The following is a 23,561-nucleotide window of genomic DNA, read 5'->3' as shown; positions in this document are numbered from 1 at the left end:
GGGCATCTCGTGCTCAGAGTAAGAGAGCTGGTATGTTCACGCAATGCGCATTGCAAATTTGTCGTAGTTTGTTGAGAGACTATGTTTGTTCTTGTTCCCATTATACATGAGCAAGCTCTTTCAAGAATCTTGCTTTGTCTTAGTTGTTTATTATAACTTATCATTATGAATAAGGTAATTTTAATAAAAAAATCTACGTCTTTCGTAAAACAAAATGATAATCTATGAAAATATATTGTAAAGGAAAACGTCCTACTTTCATTACACAGAATTCGATAACCCAGCAAGCGGCGCACTTCCTTCTTCCACATATAAAGCATCATTTGAAATGACCTTGAACTTGAGATCACATCCTTATACACTAACCCACATTATCTGCTTAGGATAATAAGTTCACTCCAGTCTCTTAGCGGTTATTAAGCAAACAATTCCCTTCTTCACTGCATCTGTCTAGACATTGGGATGCAATTATAATTAAGTAACATTAGTGTCATGACTTAAAATGTAATTTTTTAAAAGTGAGTTAAACAAGCGGCGGTTGAACCATTTCTGTAGGAAGTGAAGAAAATTCAGAAGGGAAAAATATAAAACGTAGAAGTTGCTAAAATAATTCAATTATTGAATTTTCATTCACCAACGTAAGAATCTGAAAATTTCTCATGTCTTCTAAGATCTGAGGTTCTCACAGCGGGGACTGTGAAGATTGCAATCTTCCGGGATCTGACGCCGTGTAGCCTGCTAAGATATTTACCGATGATTCGAAAGGTAAATATGTACCAGGACACGTGGTATTACATGCCAGAAGTTCATAAAACCTCACATGCCTTGACGTATATTGTCTTACATGGGATGTTATGCCATGAAGTCTAGTTGAAATTTCGAAGGAACACACTGCTTCCGTCTTCATGGTCCTCGTCACGTATCGCATTCCGTTGCGTCTCTTCCGTGCCCCTTTTCTTCCTTCCTATTCCTTAATCTGATGTCCCACACTATCTTCCCGCGGGTCCTTCACAACCACTTCAGTAATGTTGTGACTTCCTTCCTCTAAAGCAACTGACTCTTCCGTCAATTTATTTGTGTATGCCTTGTCACTTCCTTCTTGTTTCTGTGGGGACGCTTCTTCAGTGTTATTTTGTTTAGTCTTCCTGCCTGTAAAAATAAACAGAAGAAATATTTCAACCGATGTTTCGTAAAAGAGCTGTAGTAATAATTAGCCCATGAAGGGAAATAGCCATTTAAGAAATGTATATAATATAAGTACCTTGCTTTGCTAGCCCGAAATTCAAGCGTACACTTACGAACTGTGACAAACTTAATAAGGCAGTAGCTTTATAAAGAAATGAAGTGACCCATTTCAATATAAATCATCGCCTCTTTCTCGAATTTTAAAATATTTCAGCTTATTTTTAAATTTTAAAACGGTACCTCAAAATCTCTAAGAGAGGCGTGTGGAACAAGCAAGGGATCTCTGTATTCCTAAGCTGTAGGTAAAGCTATGCCTTTAACAGGCCGTGAAGGCGTATAGGGTTGTGAGACGTCGAGGATCCCACATTTTCTAGATAATCGGCTCAGAGATATAGGTGAGGTTGTCAGCCTTATGCGCCGGCCGCCCTTTGCCCCCTGGAATGTTCCTAATACACATTTCTGTTAGAGTCTAAGTCGACCGCGGGATCAGAGTGGCTGAAAAAATTAGATAAGTTGACAAATCTAATGACATCCGGATTTGAACCCTCGACATTCCTGCTTGTAGAATAGTGCCTCAACCAACTACGCTTCTGCGTTTTCCCTTTCTATGGTCTATATGACTCAGAATCCTTCGTACGCTGGGGCTAATAATTTCCGAACAATAAACAAAGAACTAGTTTTTGTAGGTGTCCAAACCTTTCTGAGGGGAATCAAGTATTTAAAGAATCCTCTACCATTATGGTAAGTTTGGTGTAAATATGTACAACAGTGTAAAAAAATGTATAAAATACGAGCAGACACAAACTTCTATGTATACGTAGTAATGTCACGTGTATTAGTAACTTAGAGGGGGGTTTTGGATTAGATGTTTGTATGTACTGCACCTATACACTCAGCATGTAACCACAAGAAATACAGCTCTATCGCCGATTTCCACACTTCGCAATTCCCTGTTACATTCACTACTGTCCTGAATCTATTTTAATCTCCACTAGCCGAATCCTGGCAACGGATTTTAACACAGGAACTTTTAACAGTCACACTGAATTACACACTCCAAATATCCCGGTACTACAGCACACACAGAATCTTCTCTTCAAAGCCGGACGTTCAAATCTCAATTGTACCGCCCTCAATACATCTGATGCCTCAATGCCTCAATTCATTTTCTCTGCTCCCAAGCTCAACTCCTGCCAGGCTGGCGTCTCTAAGCTCAACTGGCTTAAACCATTTTTATTACTCCTCATAACGGACCTCGCAGAAAACACAGCTTCTCTATTGTTGCGTGAATTCGTCTCCGCAGGAACGTGCTTATCCAATCGCTTAATAGCAACGGCTGTACGCGTCACGCCTCGTATCGTGACAGTTGCTCTATTGTTGCGTGCGGGCATTACGTAGCAACGGCTGTTTCTCTGGCTCCACAGTTCTTGCCTTGAGCAAATATGCCACAATGATATAGACTTATTAAACGACGATGTTAGTAGTTCACATGCTGAACTCTGTGCCGTGTCGGTCAGGACAATGTAAGAAAAACAGGATGCGGAGGTTAATAATAGGACGAGAAGGCGAAGAAGAGAGTGTATGAAGATAAGAAGAAAACATGAGAGACTAGAAGGAAAAGTAAGAGGGCAATAATGAAAAGCACAGTAGGTTTCTTGCTCATGCTTTAGGTCTGAGATAATCATAGCGTCTAACGGTACAATTATAATACGCTATGAATTGAAGTGGCAGTGAAAGAAAGAGGGCGTGGCCTACTTCAAATATGCAGTTTACCTCTTCCCAGAAGATGCTTCTCAAGATTCATTGCCGGAGCTTCAATGCCTAAAGAGAGAATGACGGCCAGTATCACCGAAATTATGACGTCAGAGAGGAAAGTTGGCAACTGAAACACAAGAAATGAAGTGGCGTCATAACAAATATTAAAAAGGTAAAGCTATCCCTGTAACAGGCCGTGGAGACCCATAGGGTTGTGAGACGTCGAGGCTTTCACGTCACGAGGATATGTCGAGATATATTTTTTTCCGGCTAAGAATATCACATGTTTTCAGTTTTCTATCCAACTGTGACCTATTTACTCATTCTTCAAATTATATTCCCTCAGCCTGAGGCTAGCAATCAGCTGATAGTCGTCGGCCATGTTACTGCCAAAAAAACAACAATTTAACGTCCTTTGTTTAATAGAAATTAATGTAAATGGTATATATGTATATTTTTCTTTCACACATGATTATTTATACCATAAGGGCTTTATGAGGGTTTCTTCGTTGAAACACATTGCGTAAAAATGCTATGCAGATATATAAATATGTCAACAGATTTCAGGAAGGTTGGTAACAATTCCTTAAAATTTAAATCAGAATCGTCTTATACTCCGTCTGCTCTAGGGACCAGGTACGTCATACATTACGTAGGCAACTTGAGGGAATAAAATTTCTGTAAATGTATATCAGAATTTCCCCGCAATTGTACAAACACAGGAAGCATATCGAAAATAGAACCCAATAACTCTCTAATGATGACGTAATGGTATACGTCAGTAACAGATGATGACGTGCCCGTGTTCCTATAGTGCAGGGGTCTCCAAACTTTTCGAACCGCCGGCCACATTAGGTAATTCAGCACTTTCAACGCCCCGGATTAAATGAGAAATTAATAACTCTAGGTTTATGAGTTTTATTGAAAGCACAGAATTTCATAAACTAAATACAAAGTACGTGAGAATAAATTATCGTATATTAATGACAACAGACAGTAGCAGCAAATGCTCATATGTTCATCACAAATTATAATAAAACAATTAATGTGTAAATTTGCAAACGAGGAAGGAAATTCTGCTTCACCCTTTTTATGCAGCTCTGCACAGTATAGCATATGAACAAAGTTACAATTTTTCACTTGGCTTTCCAGAAGTATCAACTTTGCTCTGAATGCCTTGATAAGTGCAAATAAATCACAGACTAAGTTATTTTCACCCTTCAACTTTAAATTCAAATGGTTCATATGGTTCATCATATCAGCAAAATTGCTAATTTCCAAAGCCCCTCGGTATATGTTAAAAGTGGTTCGTGATGGTTTTTCTCGGTAAGAAATATATCAATTTCATTCCTGAGCTGAAAGAAGTGCGAAAGAACCTTTCCACAGCTAAGCCATCGAACTGCAGTATGTCAGGTTAATAAGCTCGGAATCTCATTTACATGTACTCACTGGAAAATTAGTTCAATTGGCGCATTTCTGCACAATTCTTTAGCGGGCCGGATAAAATCATATTGCGGGCCGTAGTTTGGATACCCTTGCTATAGTGGATGGATATACCTGAGTTCTAATTGGACATAAAAGACTTTTCTATCTCAAGGTTACCTTATCAAGTTATGTCATATACTAAAAAATGTTCTAGGCAGAGTTTACCTCAGTAAGATCAGCGATGTAAATGGGAGTTCTTGCAGAAACTGACTTCACGGACTGATAGCTGATATGTATCAGGTACACGCAGTATGTCAGGCGACTAAGTGGTATAAGTACCTTCCAAGAGAGTAGCGTGTTGGCAGGTCCTGTAATCGGAAGGCGTTTTTTAATTAGCTGGGTTAGGTGAGACGGAGTTAATTTGGTATGTTGGCCACTATTTGACCTCCCATCATAGGTGAGTGTGAAGCAGTTGGTGGAATGAGGATGTGACAGGAGGAGCCCAAATAATCAGAGGAAACTGGCCCAAATTCCACTTACTTCATTACAAAAACCACGTGATCTGACCTGGGATCGAAACCGGGTCACCTAAATGGGAAGCCAGGGGCTAGCTTCACCTGTTTCACGGCCAGTCTTATTTATTTATTTGCTTTTGTTTAACAGCGCTTTCAGTAGCTAGATTATGTAGCGTGGAATGGTAGGACAATCAGCAAATAATGAGTTGGAAAGGATTTGAAAGCAGTATATAATGGCCAATTTGAGATACCATCCCGTAATTTGCCTGTAGGTACTGAGGAAAGCTATGAAGAGCCTAAAGGAGCCTACCTGTTGTCCAGGTTGGGATTCGAACAGTCCATCTCCGGAGTACAATTCTGGATTGTAACTTTCCGAGCCAGTTTTCTCGTTCGTGAATTTTACGAAACATGCATACACTATCCGAGCACCTAATGGCCGCGCCATAGCTCAAGCGGTTAGTCGCTGGCTTCCCACCGCGGCGGTCCGGGTTCGATCCCGAGTCTGGTCAAGTGGGATTTGTGGTGGACAAAGTGGCGCTGGGGAGGTTATCGCCGAGTACTTCGGTTTCCCTTGCCAAACTTCATTCCACCAATTGCTCCAGAACCACCCTCACCTATCATCTGGGGCTGGTACAATAGGCCAGAAGTGGCCGCAGCACAAGAGACTTAGTCCCACCCCACTAGCAATAAAAAAAATCCGCGTATCTGCACATTTTCGTCACGGATGTTCATTAATGTTATCCTTTTAAACAAGTCGGTACATAGGAATATAACATTGAAACTGAGGGAACTGGATTTTGATTCGAACCAGATTCATCTTCTCCTTTTGGGGATCAGCAACACGATTCCCCGGAAACGTCTAGTGAAGACACATTAGGCTTCAGAAGACGTAGCGAGCAGTGATTTGTAAAGCGTGGAACTCAGCGATAGTGTTATACTTATTTGCAGTTGTGACCTGTAAGTGGTCAAAAATTCAGTTTCCAATCCGAACCCCGTCTGTAGTCACAGACACTTCGCATTGTCAAATGTTCCCTCACTCCTTCTAGGGGCGATGGTAAAGGAGTATAGTGCAATAGCGCAATAATATTCAGTAAGGAAACCGAAAGGAACTCCGAGAAAAGTACCGCTCCATTGTCATTTTATGCTCCATGAATCACATATGTGGTCTCCCAGGATACATCAAAATAAATTACGATAAAAACACAAAAACTTTTCGCGGTTTTAGAAATAATATATTATATTATATATTATATTATTATATATAATATATAATAAAATATGTGGATTATATTTAGGGGGTGTGGAGGCCTAGGGACAATCGCCGCAGTCATTTCCTTTTAAGCACGGACGTGCCTGCTGCTCTCTGCCGACAAATTATGGTACTTTACCTCCATAACCGGTCACACACATGAAGATCGTCACACCAACACCAAAAGCCCAGACGGTTCGGAAGAGACCATTGTAAAATGCAGATTCCAATATGGTTTTATCAGCGTCGGGCTGATAAAACGAATAGATTCCGTTGAGAGATGCCAGCATAGCGACGGTGCTCAGAATCCAAGCCGCTGTAATTTGTATCTGCAGTGAAAGCAAAACACAATTTGTCTTGAGAAAGAAGCAGATAACCGTCATCATCATCATCATGACTCGACCTAGTTCTCTGTTCTTGTCAGAATTCCTGTCTTCTAGGATATGATGTCCTGCAGTTTGCTTAATATGTAAAAATATTTCAAACGGACCTGCTGCCTCCATCTTCAGGGTAGAGCAGTAAGCGCCGAAGGAAAAGACGGTCAGTGATGTAAGGGAAGGAGGGTAAATACTGTACCTAGGAGCAAAGTGAAGGGAGCGGTGTAAAATTAACGTCATCCCGTGAGATATGAACTGGTATTCTCTGCTGAGGTGTGACCCCGTGTAGTCTTACAAAAACTTATAAAACTTTGGAAAGAAAATGTTCCTTCTAACTCTGGGGTCTGAAGAATATCCTCTACTTTGAAGATGCTTAGTTCGAGTCTCTGTCTCGTTATCGGATATCCTGTATGAGAGATTCAGTTATTCTCTTCGCTTCGTCCAGGCAAATGAACTCATTGTTCACCATTAAGCCTTACAGCGGTCGCTATAGGTTCTGAGATAGTGACGTCATGAAATAACCACTTTACCCTGGAGACAGAGGAGACAGACTCCTTCGAAACGTTGGTCTACCAGACGTCACGCTTCACGTTCCAAAACAAAATAACGTTCAAACAATATATTCCCATTCACTTAACGTTGCACCAATTGCTTGGCTCTTAATGACACTTTGTCCTCCCTTCCGTATAACACTGTTTTCTCGCTTGTCTTACACTTCTGCCCTGAAGATGGCAGAGATACCTCAGAGATATTGGCAGCTACGTATATATAATAGACGGCATGGGATTGTATCGCAAAAGATAATCTTCTGCCTACAAGAGCCTTAAAATTATTTAAATTTTATGTGTTTGGATCTTTTCCTCTATGCCACTGTCTACTGTGGTATTCTGTTGATCGTCAACTCTTACCCCTGAATCTAAAAAAGACTTTTTTATGAACAGAGTTATTAAGACAAAGTAGTTTAAATACTTTTTTTTTTAGAAATCTGCACTTACCCCCCAGAAAACACACTAAATCTCCGTTACAAAGCCAGCTGGTTAGTATGTTTAGGGGGGAAAACAGTGATTGTTCTGAGAACAGGTTAAAATGATGTCTAAAACACGTTATTTGTCGTTCTAGCAAAGCGGTACTCATGCATGCCATTACGTGTTATAGAATGAATGTCAGAGAGTATGGGATTACCAATGACAACTTCAGCTTCTTCCTCTTTGCTTCATACACAAGGTACCCGACGGCCACTCCGATGACCCAGGGACCAAACCTTGAATATGTAGTGTAGTACAACTCGTCTTGTTTCAATCTGTCCAGATGTGCACTACAACACAATATATAATGCAATAAATACACAGTTACGTCGTTGGACATAAAATGGATTACGTAATTACGGACCTCATTATCTGATTTCAGGGTACATAGTTCATGTCTTAAGCTTCTCACTGATAGGGGCCTGTTATATTTTGATTCCCCCCGCCCCACAGCTGTAAATCTTGTTCTGGAGCCCAGCGAATATGGGGCATATTCGTATTCAGGTTAAATACAAATTACACTTACTTCCCATAAATTAAATTGGGCGAGAGCTTGTTGACATATGAAATTGTAAATGGCGAAACAACTCCGGCTATAGCGAGAATTCCTAACAAAAGAATGTTCCAGTTCCTAGGCCATTTCCACAGTGGGTAGAGCACTATTGGAGACAGCAGGAACAACTGCATGTCCACGGAGAGGTACCAGGAATGACCCAAGCACTGTAAGAAAACAAGTTTCGTTATTAAAATTACAGTCTTCAGGTTTTACCCTAACGTTGAAGGGAACACTTTCCTTTGAATATTAGTACCATAGTTTCCCACCATATTACACGTCGCCGCATCCCATATAACAGTAAACTCAATATTATGTCCTGCCACACATACACATTCTTCCCATCTTAATCTTGGTCTTTCCTCTCTCCTATTTCCTTCTGGTTTATTATTAAGTATTTTCTTAATCGTTCTATTCTCGCAGGCACGTATTATGTGTCCAACCCATTCAAGCCTTTTCACCTTTATAAATCCAATAATGTCCGGTTCATTAAATAGTTTGTATATCTCATGGTTACACCTCTTCCTCCATATTCTATTTTCTTCCACTGGTCCAAAGATATATCTCAAGATCCTCCTTTCAAATATAGTTAACAGTCTTTCATCCGATCTTGACAGTGGCCAGGTCTCAGACGCCCGTAATCTAATCACTACAATTATTGAGATACCTTTGGAAACATAAATTGCAGACGCAACCTGTATAAAGATGGCGCTTACCATACGGTTTATATCAAAATAATTGTTGATGTATAGGATATTTGTCCACCAGTTGCTCTGACATTCTTCTGCCATCTGATTGGCAGATGCTGGAAGCAGAGGACCTGAGCCTACATATCTGTAGACCGTGGCAGTGATCAGGATGACGATCGCGTAAGGCGGAGTTAATCTGGAAGACAACAAGAGATTTATTAAACAGGAAGGCATAGGAATTGGCTACAGTGACCCAGCTTCAAGTGCTTCAGTGTGTACAGCGAAAGGAGCAAGACCTTCCTCTCTGTATAATAATACGTCAATGTTGCTTCGTGAGACCGCCGACAGAGTGCAGCATGTGCTGGTTGCAAAATTCGTAAACTTATCTACGAGAACCAGAGAGCAACAATGATGAACATATTGTCACAGAACAGCAAAAAGGAATACCCGAAGTCAGTTACAGAGCTGTTAAGGCTAGATGAAAAAGGATTTGTGCAAGGCGTCTGTTCATAAACAAAATTCCTAAATTTATTTGAAAAGAAAGAGAAGAATATATGTACAAAATATGAACAGTATTTAATAGTGATAAGAGTTAATTTTAGAGAGATGTTAAAAAAATCGCAGGGTGACCGCTATGGTAGAATAAAATGTTTGTAAGAATGTGCTACAGAGTGCCGGGTGGGCATTGCCTAGGCCATATTTGTATATATATATTTTTTTTTCAAAATAAAAATAGAATTTTTAAAGTATACAGTAAACCTGCTTCAAACACAATTCGATTATCATTTCCCAGGTTTGAAACTCTTCTGTATATCCGAGATAATCCACGAAACCTTCCACAGTCCCATAATTATTATGGAATATTTTACATTATATATTTTCTACAATAAAGCGTCCTATTTGCCAATTACCGATGACTGTTTCCCTTGAGTTAAATCGACCGGAGTGTGAAGCTGACCATTCACCTCCATCTAGTGCTGAGGAAAAGAATGACGGAGCTATACCTTCATTTCCCCACACATCGTCATGGTGTGGTGTTTAATTATTTGGACAGTGGGACAAATTTGCCTTTACCTTATTTTCTACAGTCGATTCAGACACGTTAATATTTACATACTGCGAGGCTCCACTTACCCACAATATCATGATAACATGAGTAGCATTAAATATTGCGTAAAAAATAAAGTAAAGTAAGTAAAGGTATCCCTGCAACAGGCCGTGGAGGCCCATATGGTTGTGAGATGTTGAGTTTCTCACATTTTCTAGACAATCGGCTCACAGATGGCAGTGAGGTTGTCAGCCTTATGCGCCGGCCGCCCTTTACCCCCGAGAAAGATTCCTGGTACTCATTTCTGTTAAAGGCTGAGTCGACCCCGGGGCCATAGTGCGGCTGGAAGGATTAGGTCAATTGAAAAAAAATCCAATGACCTCATCGGGACTTGAACCCGCGAACTTTCGGCTTCTAGCGTAATGTATCAGCAAACTACGCTACCGCCTACCCTATTAAATACAGAGAAAACATCTAAATACAGATTTCCGGTAGCGCTTTCAAATAAGCATATGTCATAAAAATGGCGTTAGAGAGACTATATATACTTATCGGCAAAATTAGTACTTTTTATTGTGGAAAAAAAATATTTTAAATACAAAAGAGGCCTAGGCAATGCCCATCCGGCCTTCTGTAGCACATTCTTATAAACATCTTATTCTATAATAGCCGTTACCTAGCGATTCTTAATGTAGATCTTAACTTCAGTCTGAGAGTAGACTGTTAATGATCAGTACAGTTACTTCTTTACTTTTGTTACTTATCTTACTCACACATGAAGCTGAGCCCTTCTGGAGGAGCCGCGAATTCTGAAGCTACTCAAGAATTTCACAGCATTTTATGGAACCCGAAGGTTCATTACCGTGTTCACAAGAGCCCTCCACTGGTCCATATCCTGAGCCAGATCTATCCAATCCATACCATACCATCCCATCCTATCTCTCTAAATCCATTCCAAACATATCTATTTTATATAAATTAGTTCAATTGGCGCATTTCTGCGCAATTCTTTAGCGGCCGGATAAAATCATGTTGCGGGCCGTAGTTTGGGTACCCTTGCTATAGTGGATGGAGTATACCTGAGATGTAATTGGACATAAAAGACTTTTCTATCTCAAGGTTACCTTATCAAGTTATGTCATATACTAAAAAATGTTCTAGGCAGAGTTTACCTCAGTAAGATCAGCGATGTAAATGGGAGTTCTTGCAGAAACTGACTTCACGGCCTGATAGCTGATATGTGTCAGGTAGACTCATGGAGCTGAGCCCTTCTGGAGGAGCCGCGAATTCTGAAGCTACTCAAGAATTTCCCAGAATTTTATGGAACCCGAAGGTTCATTACCGTGTTCACAAGAGCCCTCCACTGGTCCATATCCTGAGCCAGATCAATCCAATCCATACCATCTCATCCTATCTCTCTAAATCCATTCCAAACATATCTATTTTATATAAATTTAGGAATGTTGTTTATGAAGTAACAGACGCCTTGCAGAAATATTTTTTCTTCTAGCTTTAAGAGCTCTGTAACAGATTTTGGATATTCTTTTTCGCTGTTCTCAGACAGAATGTCCATCATTGTTGTCCGTTGGTCCTCATACTGTTTACACTTTCTGCATAAAATAAGTACTATTTCCATCTAGTAGGTGCAGCGATCTGTCGGCGTGATCTGTTACCATACTACCATACAATATCATTGCCACTTTATCGTATACAAACGTGGTTCTCAAATAATGTTGTGAGATTCATTTAAAATGACGAACATAAAACTTATGGGAATCCTCTAAAACTGAACTATGAACAGATAGATTATCTGTATATTTACTTATATTATAATCTCCATAAATAATAGTTCAGTTATCAGTAATTATGCATGGAATTACCGGGTTCTCGGACTTTGTAATTATGCAGTTAATACTGTATCATGGATAAACTCCACAAATAACAGTTATCAGTAATGATGTACAGAATTACTGGGTTTTCGGACTTTGTAATTATGCAGCTAAAGACTGTAGCGCGGGTAGCTGTGGCTGTATACTGACTACGAGATAGGCAAATACACCATAGCAGTTTCTAGACAACGGCTCGGTAAATATTGTAACGGCCGGATAATAGTCGCTGCGAGGAGTAGCCGAAACAGGAGACGCAGAAAGCACAGCCTCCAAAGAAAAGGAACGGGGGTGCATCGTTAGGCTATTCGAGCCTAACAGCCTTAAGGAGGGAGCAGTGTGACCTGTTACGTAATCGGTACCGCTGTTGGCTGGCGCCTTGTCGACAGCGGCGTTGCGTGCCATGTCACAGTGCGGAGGGGGTGGGGGACGGAGCGCTGACTCACCCGCCATGTCACTGCTGGGTAGGGAGGGGTTCTCCGTTGCGCAACATGTCACAATATATTCCCTCTGCAATGAATATGCAAGCGCCAATCGGGTTATTGTTGGTCTATAGCAATGTAAACTGTATTTTCTATGTGGTTCGTGCCGAAATGTTATAAGCAGAGACAGCCCAGTTCCATAGGAGAAATCCGTGTGGAGGCGGGGTCGAATACCTCCATGGTGACCCTGCGAGTCGTAGGAGGCGACGAAAAGGGAAGTCTCAAATCTGAGACAGTAAAATATGGTCGCGAGTCCCAAGGAACTCGGACCCGAGAAAGACTGCGCTGGTAAGGGCCAGCAGCATGTGCAAATGACAGACCCATCCTCTCGTTAGAGAGGACGCCCCACAAAAAAAAACAAGACCGTAACTGTCAGTCAGTAATAAATATCTGGTCATGATCCTCATATGGGGCTCGACACAGAGGTTTACTGACTGATTGACAGTCAGTCGCAATGTGACTTTGACTTTGACTTTGACTCCATAGGAGAGAACTGGCAGGCAGTACTGAATGGGAGTCGACGAAGGAAGAACCTGATCGCGGAATGCTGAATAATCTCCATTGTTGCAAGCCATTTCCAGGGAACGGCTGGTGAAAACACAGCAGGCTGGAAAAGGCTTAGCGGGTGCTACAGTGATATGTAAAATGTGGAGATTAGCGATAGCGTTATAAGTGCTTGTAGTTCCGAGCCAGCTAGATCCAAACATATGGGGCCATCCTTCACACTGAGTAAGTGCTGTTAGTCACTTTTACATTTCATCAGTTTCTGAGCGAAGATAACATTAGTTCCTCGGGAGGGCAGGTCGCGGGTTCAAGTCCCGATGAGGTCATTGGATTTTTTTTCAATTGACCTAATCCTTCCGGCCGCACTATGGCCCTGGAGTTCACTCAGCCTCTAACAGAAATGAGTACCAGGAATTAATTAAATAATTTTCCTGGGGAGTAAAGCGCGGCCGTCGCGTAAGGCTGGCAACCGAGTGTCTAGATAGTGTGGGACCCTTAACGTCTCACAACCCAATGGGCCTTCAAGGCCTGTTACAGGAATAGCTTTACTTTTACTTTACCTCAGGAGCGCACGGGAAATATCGGGGATCCGATGTGGCGGAAAATAAATGTAATGTACGACTATGTACGTACATTTGCACTTACAATAATACCAAAAATACCGCCCTCCTACATAAGCCTATGATGATTAATGTGATCCAGTGTATAACCACCGCTCACAGTGGTCGCGCGGTCTGATGCATGAATTTATCTTCGCTCGCTCGAGTGCTGGGATCGTAGTTTCGAATCCCACTCGAGGCATGGATGGCTGTGCGCATTTATTCTGTGTTCGTGTTGTCCTGTTTAGGCAGCGGCCTTGCGAAGGGCTGATCCCCTTCCGAAGAATCCTACCGACTCTCAGGATGAAGAAACTGAAGTGAAACAAAGTGTTTCACGGATGCCTTATGCTCCAAGTGGGAACAATAGGAAAGAGAGAGAAAGAGTGTGTAATGTTGAATCGTAGCTTCCATCCTATTGCACATCACCCACTTGTTCCTGTTAGCGATTACCTGTCTCACATGAAACTTACTTTTTAAAACCTTTAAAAGAGACACCTGAAGATGACCACTGTTGCTCGAAACATATTGTGTGATGTAAAAGAGATTTTAACGTTTAGAACGTATGAAGGTTTTAAAAAGCAAGTTGCATGTGAGACAGCTAGTCCCTAAGAGGAATCAATGCAGTGTGTGGTGGACAAAATGTACATATTGTGGCGTGCCGTCTAAAAACCGCCACAGTTGAGTGAGATCAAAGTTGATTTCCTAAGTAACATTCATTAACAAAGCACGTTCCCGCAACAACGGCTTACCATGGCTCTAGTATGCATGCACTTCCATGGAAACACTCGACTAAACACATAAGTTACAGCAGAACTGGAGACGTTTCCGTGGTAACGCGTATATAAGCAGGAGGTTACCACGGAAATGAAACACTGAACTGTTCGGGGCAGTGTCTACTATTCTGTACGCTAAGAACCTACGTCTGGCCCACCGTGACCCTGCGAGACGTAGGAGGCGACAGAAAGCCGAGTCTCAAGTCTGAGACAGTCTCGAGAAGCAAGAGACTCGGACCCGAGAGGGACCAGCAGCATATACAAAAGGCAGGCCCGTCCTCTCGTCAGAGAGGGCGCCCACAAAAAAAGACAAGACCGAAACTGTCTGACAGTAATAAAAATTTTGCAGTTAGCCCCAGATGGGTGCTTTATGCCAAGACAGAGAGGCCGATCGACCGTCGGTCGTAAAATGAGACTCAGACTCAGATGAACTGATTGGCTTTGACTTTGATAATCAGATCAGGCCGGCGCGAAAATAAGGCAGAGAGAAGAGCAGATCAGAGGTCAGATCAGAGACGATAAACTAGTCAGATCACATCGTCTGAAAGAAGTTATGTAAGAGTGACTATGGTTGTAACTGTAAGTGACTTGTCCAATAAAGGAGTTTATATTCCGGAATCCACAATTATTTGTCACTGAACCCCAGGCACATGACAGTATTTTTGTTTCAATTCTGGCGCCAGGAAAATAATGTCTGAGAACTATTTGTATACAAAGAAAATAGTACATCTAAGAAAACTCACCTAATATACCGATGGACGTAGAACATTGGGATGTTGAAACCAGATGTCTTATGCTTCATTTGTTTCAGAAATATATAAGCGACCAACAATCCACTCAGGACAAAAAATGTGTCCACTGAAACGGTTGGATTAGTGATATACAGACGGCCAGGATCCTTTATGAACTGCAAGTAATTATAAACAATGGTACATATTTAATAACGAGCTGAAATTCGTTAAATGAGTTATGATGTTTTCCGTCCCTCCCATTAACACACACATACTATCCTTCAACGAAGAGAAAGCGAAACAATTACTGCAACCCGCCAATGTATACTGTGCAAGCTGAAAACATCCGCAGTATTCGCAGATCTCTCTCTTCATTCTCGGAGGTATACTGAAGGTCCATGTGTTCCTAAATGAACAGCAAAAGATTTATTTCAACCAATCATACCCACCAGTTGCCTCGTCTTGTCTTCGTTGGTTTGTACAAATCACGTGGTCACTTCATAAAACGTAAATGTGCTCTTATATATTCTCTGTATTATACAATATTGACTTCTCCCAGTAATTGATCTAATTGGATATCTAGGCTTATAAAACTTGTTCCGTCCAGTCCCAGATAGGATATTCCTCTCAACTATTTACCGAATGACCTTACCTTATAAAAATTTATAAATAAAATAATTGATTCACTACTTTCAAAACATTGGACCCTCTACTCTGAGTCACTGACAAAGTAATTAAGTCAATTATAAATAAAAGAAAAACAGAACAGCCGATTTGAATTTAATGAAGTAAAAATGTAAAGCTATCTCTGTGACATGCTGTGGAGACCCATAGGGTTGTGAGACGTCAAGGCTCCCACATTTTCTAGACAATCGGCCGGAAGGTAGTGGGATCGAATCCCGATGAGGTCATTGAATTTTTCTCAATTTACCAAATCCTTCCAGCCGCACTATGGCCCTGGAGTCGGCTCAGCCTCTAACGAAAATGAGAACCAGGAATCTTCCTGGGGGGTAAATGGCGGCCGGCGCGTAGGGCTAACAACCTTACCGCCATCTATGAGCCGATTGTCTAGAAAATGTGGGAACCTCAAGATCTCATAACCCTGTGGGCCGTCACGGCCTGTTACAGGGAAACCTTTACGTTTTTTAGAAATTTACCACCTTCTGTTCTCATTGATAAATAATGGAAGGCAAAATCACCATCTTGTTAGACATAGGGAATATTTCTTCCGTAGGAAAAGGAACCAGGGATGCAATTGGGATGATGATAATTATAGCAGAACGAACTTTGGAGATAGATGAAGAACTGTGTGTTTCCTTCATAGACTGGCAGAAGGCATTTGACCGTGTAAACTGGACCAAATTAATGCAGATCCTAAAGGAAACAGGTATCGATTGGCGTGAAAGAATATTGATTAGCAAATTGTACATGGATCAGAAAGTTAGAGTACGACTGGACAGAGGGGAGACAGGAAGTGTGCAGATTGGAAGAGGAGTTCGACAAGGATGCTGTTTATCACCAATTCTGTTCAACTTGTACAGCGAATGCCTTACCAAGGAAGCTCTGGATGGGCTCGGTGACTTCAAAGTAGGAGGGCAAATTATTCAAACTGTGAAATATGCAGATGACCTTGTGTTAATGGCTAAGGAAGAAACTGTGCTACAGGGCATGATTGATAGACTAATTGAAATTGGAAGGTGCTATGGCATGGAAATGAATGTGGAGAAAACAAAAGTAATGAAAATTTCGAGACAACCAACCCCAGTCACAATAAAGATAGACCAAAAACAAGTGGAGAATGTGAAATGTTTTAAATATTTGGGTAGCTTGTTAACAGATGATGGAAGGTGTACTTGTGAAATTAAATCCAGGATTGCCATGGCAAAAGCTGCATTTAGCAAGAAGAAGAATCTTTTTACCAGCAAATTGGACTTAAATTTGAGGAAGAAACTAGTGAAATGCTACATTTGGAGCATAGCTCTGTATGGGGCTGAAACATGGACACTTAGGGCAGTAGATCAGAAACATCTGGAAAGTTTCGAAATGTGGTGTTGGAGAAGAATGGAGAAGATCAGTTGGACCGATTATGTGAGAAATGAAGAAGTGTTAATTAGAGTCAGTGAGCAGAGGAATATCCTACACGAAATAAGAAAACGGAAGGCTAATTGGATTGGTCATGTTTTACGCAGAAACTGCCTTCTAAAAGAAGTTATTGAAGGAAGGATTGAGGGGCGGATAGAAGTGACAAGAAGACGTAAGAAGATGCTGGATGACCTTGGGGACAGAAGAGGATACTGTCATTTGAAGGAGAAAGCTCTAGATCGCAATAAATGGAGGAATTATTTTGGAAGAGACTGTGGACCTGTCGTCTGACAGATTACTGATGATGATGATGATGATGATGATGATGATTGTCCATATATTGTATGACGTACCCTCAAAAATGTTTCAGACGCAGTATATCTACATTGCATATCTCTGTCCTCAGAAACACTAATAAAAAATGAAGAAACGAAATGATATGTAGAATTGACGAGTATATAAATGTAAAGGGAAGGCAGACAAGTTGGAAGGAAAGCCCATCTACATTTATCTTTCTGATGCGAAATTTTGGCTACTTACATCAACAGCAATGCCAAGATTGATGGATGGAACTGCCATGTCCGCCATATATCGGTGACCCCAAATGACCCAGCATATCGTAATAAACCTGATACCGTGAACAGCTTGAAGAGTGTCCCCAGAAGATTTCGTACTCAGCAACTTCTTGCCATTGCTATATACAGAGAATGCCAGCAGCAGTTCCTTCTTCTGCCCTGCAATTAAATCAGCCCTGACAATTCTGTCATTTCTGTGTCACTGTTTCACTCTATCAGTATTATGCTGGACATTTCCTAAAGCATATTTAATTTACACGACATTCCGAGAGATGGCTCTGCAGTCTTCCAGTCGTACAGGTGATTGGTTGGCGTTATTTCTGCGGAGTGTTTTTACTCTCGTATGTATGTATGTCCTGAAAAAGCATTGTGATGTAAAGAAACGCACAACAAAGAATTGTTATATGCGTTGTTTCCTATGAGGTCCTTGTCGTATCAAAGGAAAGTAGGCGATCAGTTCTTGAATATTTTATGTGAATCTGCATCACTGAACACATTCTGTGTTGGCACTTCGCGTGTGTTCATACAAAGTTTCGGTAGGGAGAGCAGAAGAGAAGAGACCACTAGGAAGATCTAAACGTAGATGGGATGATAATATGAAAATGAATCTTAGAGGTTGGAAGGGCGTGGACTGCATTAATCCGGCTCAGGATAGCGGCCAGTGGCAGGCAATTGTGAACACGGTTATGAACCCTCAGATTCTGTTAAAACCGTGGTTATTTCTTAAGCAATTGTTATCTTCTAAGAAGGACTAAGCCTCAAGGAGTTAGTTATTTCGTAACATGTCTGCTTATAATTGTGTCTTGCACCTGAAAATGTATTGATTCAAACAGATCGTTCAGACAAATCTGGCTTAAGTTTCAGTCATACATACATATGATTCCACAGAACGAATAGTAAACAATAGTAGTAAAATTACTTAAGTTTCTTTAATTAAATGAATTAATTGTGGAGTAGACTGAAATCTTAACAAAGTTTCTCACCTTTGCCTATGAGGTCATACGCAGTGTTTGAGACGATCAGCAGTAAAAAGGCAGCAAGAATACCGCTGCAACAGAAGGTAAACACGGGGAGCTTCAGGTCTTCAGGCCATAATAAGACAAAATTGATTGAACTGTTAACGCTCTACGTGCATTTCATAACTCGTTAATATACAAGGGAGAGTCAGTAAATAGGCCACAAATGGAAGTAAAACAGTTATAATGATTGTAATAGGTTTTCTACGTGTATCACAAAGTAGCAGCACAGTCCAGTATCATGACAGTCTAGGTAGCAGATGCTTATGCACACATTCAGAGGTTGGTTTCAGTAGTCAAAATGACGTCCGTTTCTCAGAGTGTACTGTCGAACAGCAGCGTTCTCTGTGTCTTATTAATGAGAAAAAGAAGACTCACTTCGAAGGATATTCATAAAGAAATCTTATCTGTTTACGATGGAAAGCTTATGTCGTGTAAAGCTTTTCACGTCTGATTCGAGAAACGTGGAAATTTTCGTTCCTCGCGAAGAGGTTGAAACGGGGTTGCGGAAGTGACTGAGACAACAGTCATAGGACTTACATTCTGCGCGTTTCGACGCACTGGTAAATAGATGGCACAAGTGTTTCAATAATGGTGGAGGATATGTCGCGAAATAAATCGTTTTCCCCAGTTTCGAATACTAATGTTTTACATTTTATATCCATTTGTAACTTATTAGTGACTCCTCCTCATACTACAAGCTTTCGCCACAAATTATATTTGAGTTAAATATTAACGAAATGAATCAGCGGAAACTTACACAGTTATCCAGTCCTCCGTAGCGAGCGATTTTCCCTCATTAGTTTGGCAGTACTCCTCAGCTACTGATGCCATTACAGGGAGATTCCTATCTTGTAGGTATGAATTGAAGATCCCTTCAAAATCCTTCGCGCTGCATGTTGATGGAATACAGTAGGACAGCGTGAGGCTCAAGTCAGATGAGTCAAACGAGACCTGTAAGTTAAGAATTTCTAACCCCATGGATTTGAATCCTTTTTGAAAAACCAATAGTCGGTCTGGTATTCGAGAATTTCCAACTTGTTTTTTGCCTGAAAGTTTCATTACCGTGTTCACAAGTGCCTTCCACTGGTCTCTATCATAAGTCAGATAAATCCAGTCTATACCACCCCATCCCATTTAATACCCATTTTAATATTATCTGCCCATCTAAATCTTGTTCTTCCTACTGGTCTACTTTCTTATTGCTTTCCCAACAAAAATCTGTATGCATTATTTTCTTTGCTATGCGTACTACATGCTCTTCCCATCTCATCCTCTTTGACTTGATCATTCTAATTATATTTGGAGAAGAGTACAAGTTATGAAGCTCCTCATTATGCAGTTTTCTCCAACCTCCTGTCACTTCATCTCTCTTCAGTTCAAACATTTTCCTCAGCATCCTACTTTCAAACGCCTTCAGTCTGTGTTCCTCCCTTAATGTCAGAGACCAAATTTCATACTCATACAGAGCCACAGGCAAAATTACAGTTTTGTATATTTTAATTTTTGCCATTTTTATAGAAGACAAGATGGCAGAAGGTTCTGGTCTAAGTGGTAGGAGGCGTGTCCCGAAATCAAAGTGCTCTTAATTGTTTCGTCTTAATCAAATTTGATTTGTTATTGTAGTTCCTAAATAATATAACTTTGCCGTATTCTGAAAGATCTATGATCTATCATTATGTTATTATTCTGCCCCGCATTCTGGGGGGGCACGTGGTAGCGTACTTCGTTGAGACACTACGCTACAAACCGGAAGGTCGCGAGTTCGAATCCCGATGAAGCCTCTGTATTTTTCAGTTGACCTAATCCTTCTAACCGAACTATGGCCCTGGGGTCGGCTCACCCTCTAACAAAAATGAGTATCGGGAATTTTGCTGGGAGTAAAAGGCGGCCGGCGCGTGAAGCTGACAACCTTACTGCCAACTTTGAGCCGATTGTCTAGATAATATGGGAACCTCAACGTCTCACAATCCTGTGGGCCTTTACGGCCTGTTACAGGGATACCTTTACATTTTATCTTAACATTGTATCAGTTTTAATAATGTCTGTAACATTATCTTGAAGCAGATTGCAATACTTGTCTACAAAACATCTTGTTTTCACAATTAGTCAAATAATAATCGAAAAATGTGCATCGCGTTAAGCTAAAATGTAATACATATGTGTGTGTATATTATATATACACACGTATGCTGGGAGAATAGTATTTAATTTAAACGTAATTAGAATAATAATCATCGAAATAGAGCGTAGAGCACATTCTTAATAAGCAAGAATAGACGGCCGCTGCTAGGGAACTGCTCGGAGAACACGTTCCCGCTACAACGGATACGCCTGCAACAGAGGAATGGTGTTTTCTACGTGGTCGGTGTCGAGATGTTTTAAACTAGAGACACGATTAAAGCTTAGTCAGTCTGTGAAGAGAAGACTAGGAAGTTGGTGTAAAAAACACCACCAGCCTGGGAGTTACTGAGTTTGAATGGAGCCGCCATTCAGAGAGGACTTGAGCTCCTAAGTAGCCATTGTTAGAAGCCGTTACTAGCCAACAGCTAGTAAAGACACTGAGGGGTGGAAAAATAGAGCTTGTACTCTAGTGATTTGTGAAGTGTGGAGATTAATGATAGCGCTATAATTAAATATGATTACGAGTTATGTGTTAAAGTGGTCAGTAAATCTAATATCCCATCCCAAACCCCGTCGAGAGGCACACACTAACCCGTGACAATATGAACTAGATTTTGATTAACGTTGACTTTATTCTGAAAGGTCACTCACGGCTCTGCCGTTGCCTCTCACATTAGGAGCTCTTATTCTGAGGCTTTCCACATGTGGCAAGTTTTGCGGGCTGAGTGTCGGTACTGAGTCTGGCTTCTGCCGAAATTCGGCGAGACAATGCTGGCCACTGAACACCCCGACGCCAGTGTTCACGTGCTCCACTTCGATGCACTCGTCGAAATTCCCGAGGAACACCGACTGCCCCATCAGCACACTCTCCGGAAACTTCGTCGAGGAGTCAAACACTGCAAGCAGAGCAAGAATTCTCAATACACACCTTACTTCACTGAGAGTCAGCATAGCGACTGGCTATGGACTGAACGGCCAACTCGTCGGAGTTTGAGTCTCGATATGAGCAAGATATGTCTTCTCTACACGTCGTAGAGACTGGTACTGGAGCCCACCCGGCATTCTATCCAATGGATACCATGGACTCTTTTTCAGGCGATAAAGCGGCCGGGGCGTGAAGCTGACCACTCACCTCCAATTAATGCAGAGATTAAGATTACGTCTACATTAGTACCTAATTAGGAAAGCACAGGGGCATCACAATTTCACAATAATATCCTTGGATATAAATTTTTGTTAGCTGTAGTTGGCCATCTCTTAGACTGAGGGTGTTTGGGTACAGGGTGCTGAGGTGAATATTTGGACCGAAGGGACATGAGGACTGGAGGTTGAAGAAAACTGCATAATGAGCAATTTCACAACTCGTACTCTTCGCCAAGTATAATTACAATTATAAAGTTAAGGAAAACGAGATTGGCAGGGCATGTAGCACGAATGAGGAGAATAGGAATGCATGTGGGATATTGGTCAGAAGGCCAAAAGAAAGAGACCACTAGGAAGACCGAGACGTAGGTGGATGGATACTGTTAAAATAAATTTCAGAGAGATAGATTGGGATAGTAGAGATTCGATTAATTTGGTCCATGATAGTTACCAGTGGAGAGTTCTTGTGAAAACGGTAATGAATTTTTGGGTTCCATAAAATTTTGGGAGGTTCATGAATAGCTGCACAACTAGCAGCTTCTCAAGGATGACCCAACTCAATTTCGTCTTCTGCGATTTGACGCATGTAATTTGGTAGACAAGTACAGAAGTATTTCAGGAAACTGGTGCCTCTTTCTTCGACATTAAACCGTGAAGATGGACGTAGCATGTGCCTTCGAAAAGTAACATAACTATCTACCAGACTACACTGCATCACATCTGAGATAACTGCAGCCGCAATACGTCTGCTTGCCTCTAGGAGAACATCAAATTCATATTCTGCTATGAGTTTGAATTTCGTTTGGAATTTTAGATTACATTTAGGAATTTAGAGAACACGTGTTATTTTTCTTGACAGACTTCAAGGCGTATATATGTACCAGTATATTCAGATACTAACAATAAATATACTTACTCAGCATCGCCCAGTAGCTGGTAGTGATCTGGTCCATGTAGACCTGAAAATGTTGTGCGCAGATGGTATTGTTGGTAGTCGCAAACACAGAAGATCTGGTTTCTTGAAAGTTCTTAATATTTAAATAAGGTAAGACATCTTTCCATTTATGGTCGTGTACTAACTCTGCACTGTTGTAAGTTCCCAAAACAGATATAATCAATACATAAGGTAATAACATTCGCAGCATTGTTGTAGCCCAGGTTATCTCTGTGACAGTAGAAAACACATCTGAACAAACTTTCGCAATTTAAATGGTATTTTTCTTATTTTTAGCAAGATCTTATCAGAATATTCATCAGCGTCGAATTAAAGGTTCATCACGTTTCTCATTAACGCGTGGAAAAGTTCAAAGATTGAATTTAGTGGCGTGGGTAGGGCACATGAAGATTTCTATGTTAAGATGAGTCCAGCTTACATGCATTGTGAGTGAACCGAATGATAATGTTATCTTATCCGTTTCTGCTGCTGTATCAGAAAACCACCTGCCTAATGTATAGCTAATATAATCCCTAAGTAAATTTGATGGTATTATCAAAATAGTTGTGTTTGTTGTTGTATTAAAAAGATTTTTTTGTGTCACAATGAAATGGCACGTGCTCAAGTTCCACATGACTCCAGATGTGGAAGGCATGCAGTAGATATCAGCTGACAAGGGATGCTCTTTCAATTTGGGGTTGGTCTTGGGATTAGCAACCATTCGCCATAAAGGAAAAATACTTGTTACAAAATGGTGCACAAGACCTCAGGCTTGAACCAATTCTTTGGATTGTTTGGAAGTACCTCATCATCATCATCATCAGTAATCTGTCAGACGACAGGTCCACAGTCTCTACAGAAATAGTTCCTCCAGTTCCTCCACTTAAGAGC

General features: G+C 41.0%; 2 protein-coding genes across 5 annotated transcripts in view; one reads left to right on the top strand and one right to left on the bottom strand.

Moving 5' to 3' along the window:
* The window catches only part of LOC111870833 (glucosamine-6-phosphate isomerase), a 119,019-nt gene that overhangs the window by 81,329 nt on the left and 14,129 nt on the right, over positions 1–23,561 (top strand). Inside the window, exon 2 of one of the 4 annotated variants that reach the window (XM_023863411.2) lies at positions 14,877–14,994. The exons of 2 other annotated variants lie outside the window; for them this stretch is intronic. The gene's annotated coding sequence lies outside the window, so the exon portion shown is untranslated. Of the gene's footprint in view, positions 1–14,876; positions 14,995–23,561 lie in introns of those variants that run through there. One more of the 4 variants, XM_033754021.1, reaches the window with a different exon arrangement.
* LOC111870832 (nose resistant to fluoxetine protein 6) lies at positions 219–22,901 on the bottom strand. Its single transcript, XM_023863407.2, has 13 exons — positions 22,653–22,901; positions 21,245–21,489; positions 19,230–19,423; positions 18,437–18,501; positions 17,419–17,612; positions 14,809–14,972; positions 8,801–8,969; positions 8,058–8,251; positions 7,689–7,821; positions 6,269–6,458; positions 4,591–4,733; positions 2,959–3,067; positions 219–1,149 (listed from the first exon to the last, which is right to left on the bottom strand). Exons 1-13 carry the CDS (start codon positions 22,879–22,881, stop codon positions 965–967), a joined length of 2,214 nt encoding a protein of 737 aa, XP_023719175.1. The 5' UTR covers positions 22,882–22,901; the 3' UTR covers positions 219–964.

Source organism: Cryptotermes secundus, unplaced genomic scaffold, assembly GCF_002891405.2.
Source record: "Cryptotermes secundus unplaced genomic scaffold, Csec_1.0 scaffold632, whole genome shotgun sequence".
NCBI classification, from domain to species: Eukaryota; Metazoa; Arthropoda; class Insecta; order Blattodea; family Kalotermitidae; genus Cryptotermes; species Cryptotermes secundus.
The sequence above is the reverse complement of the archived record's forward strand: the minus strand, read 5'-3'. Positions and strand labels throughout refer to the sequence as shown.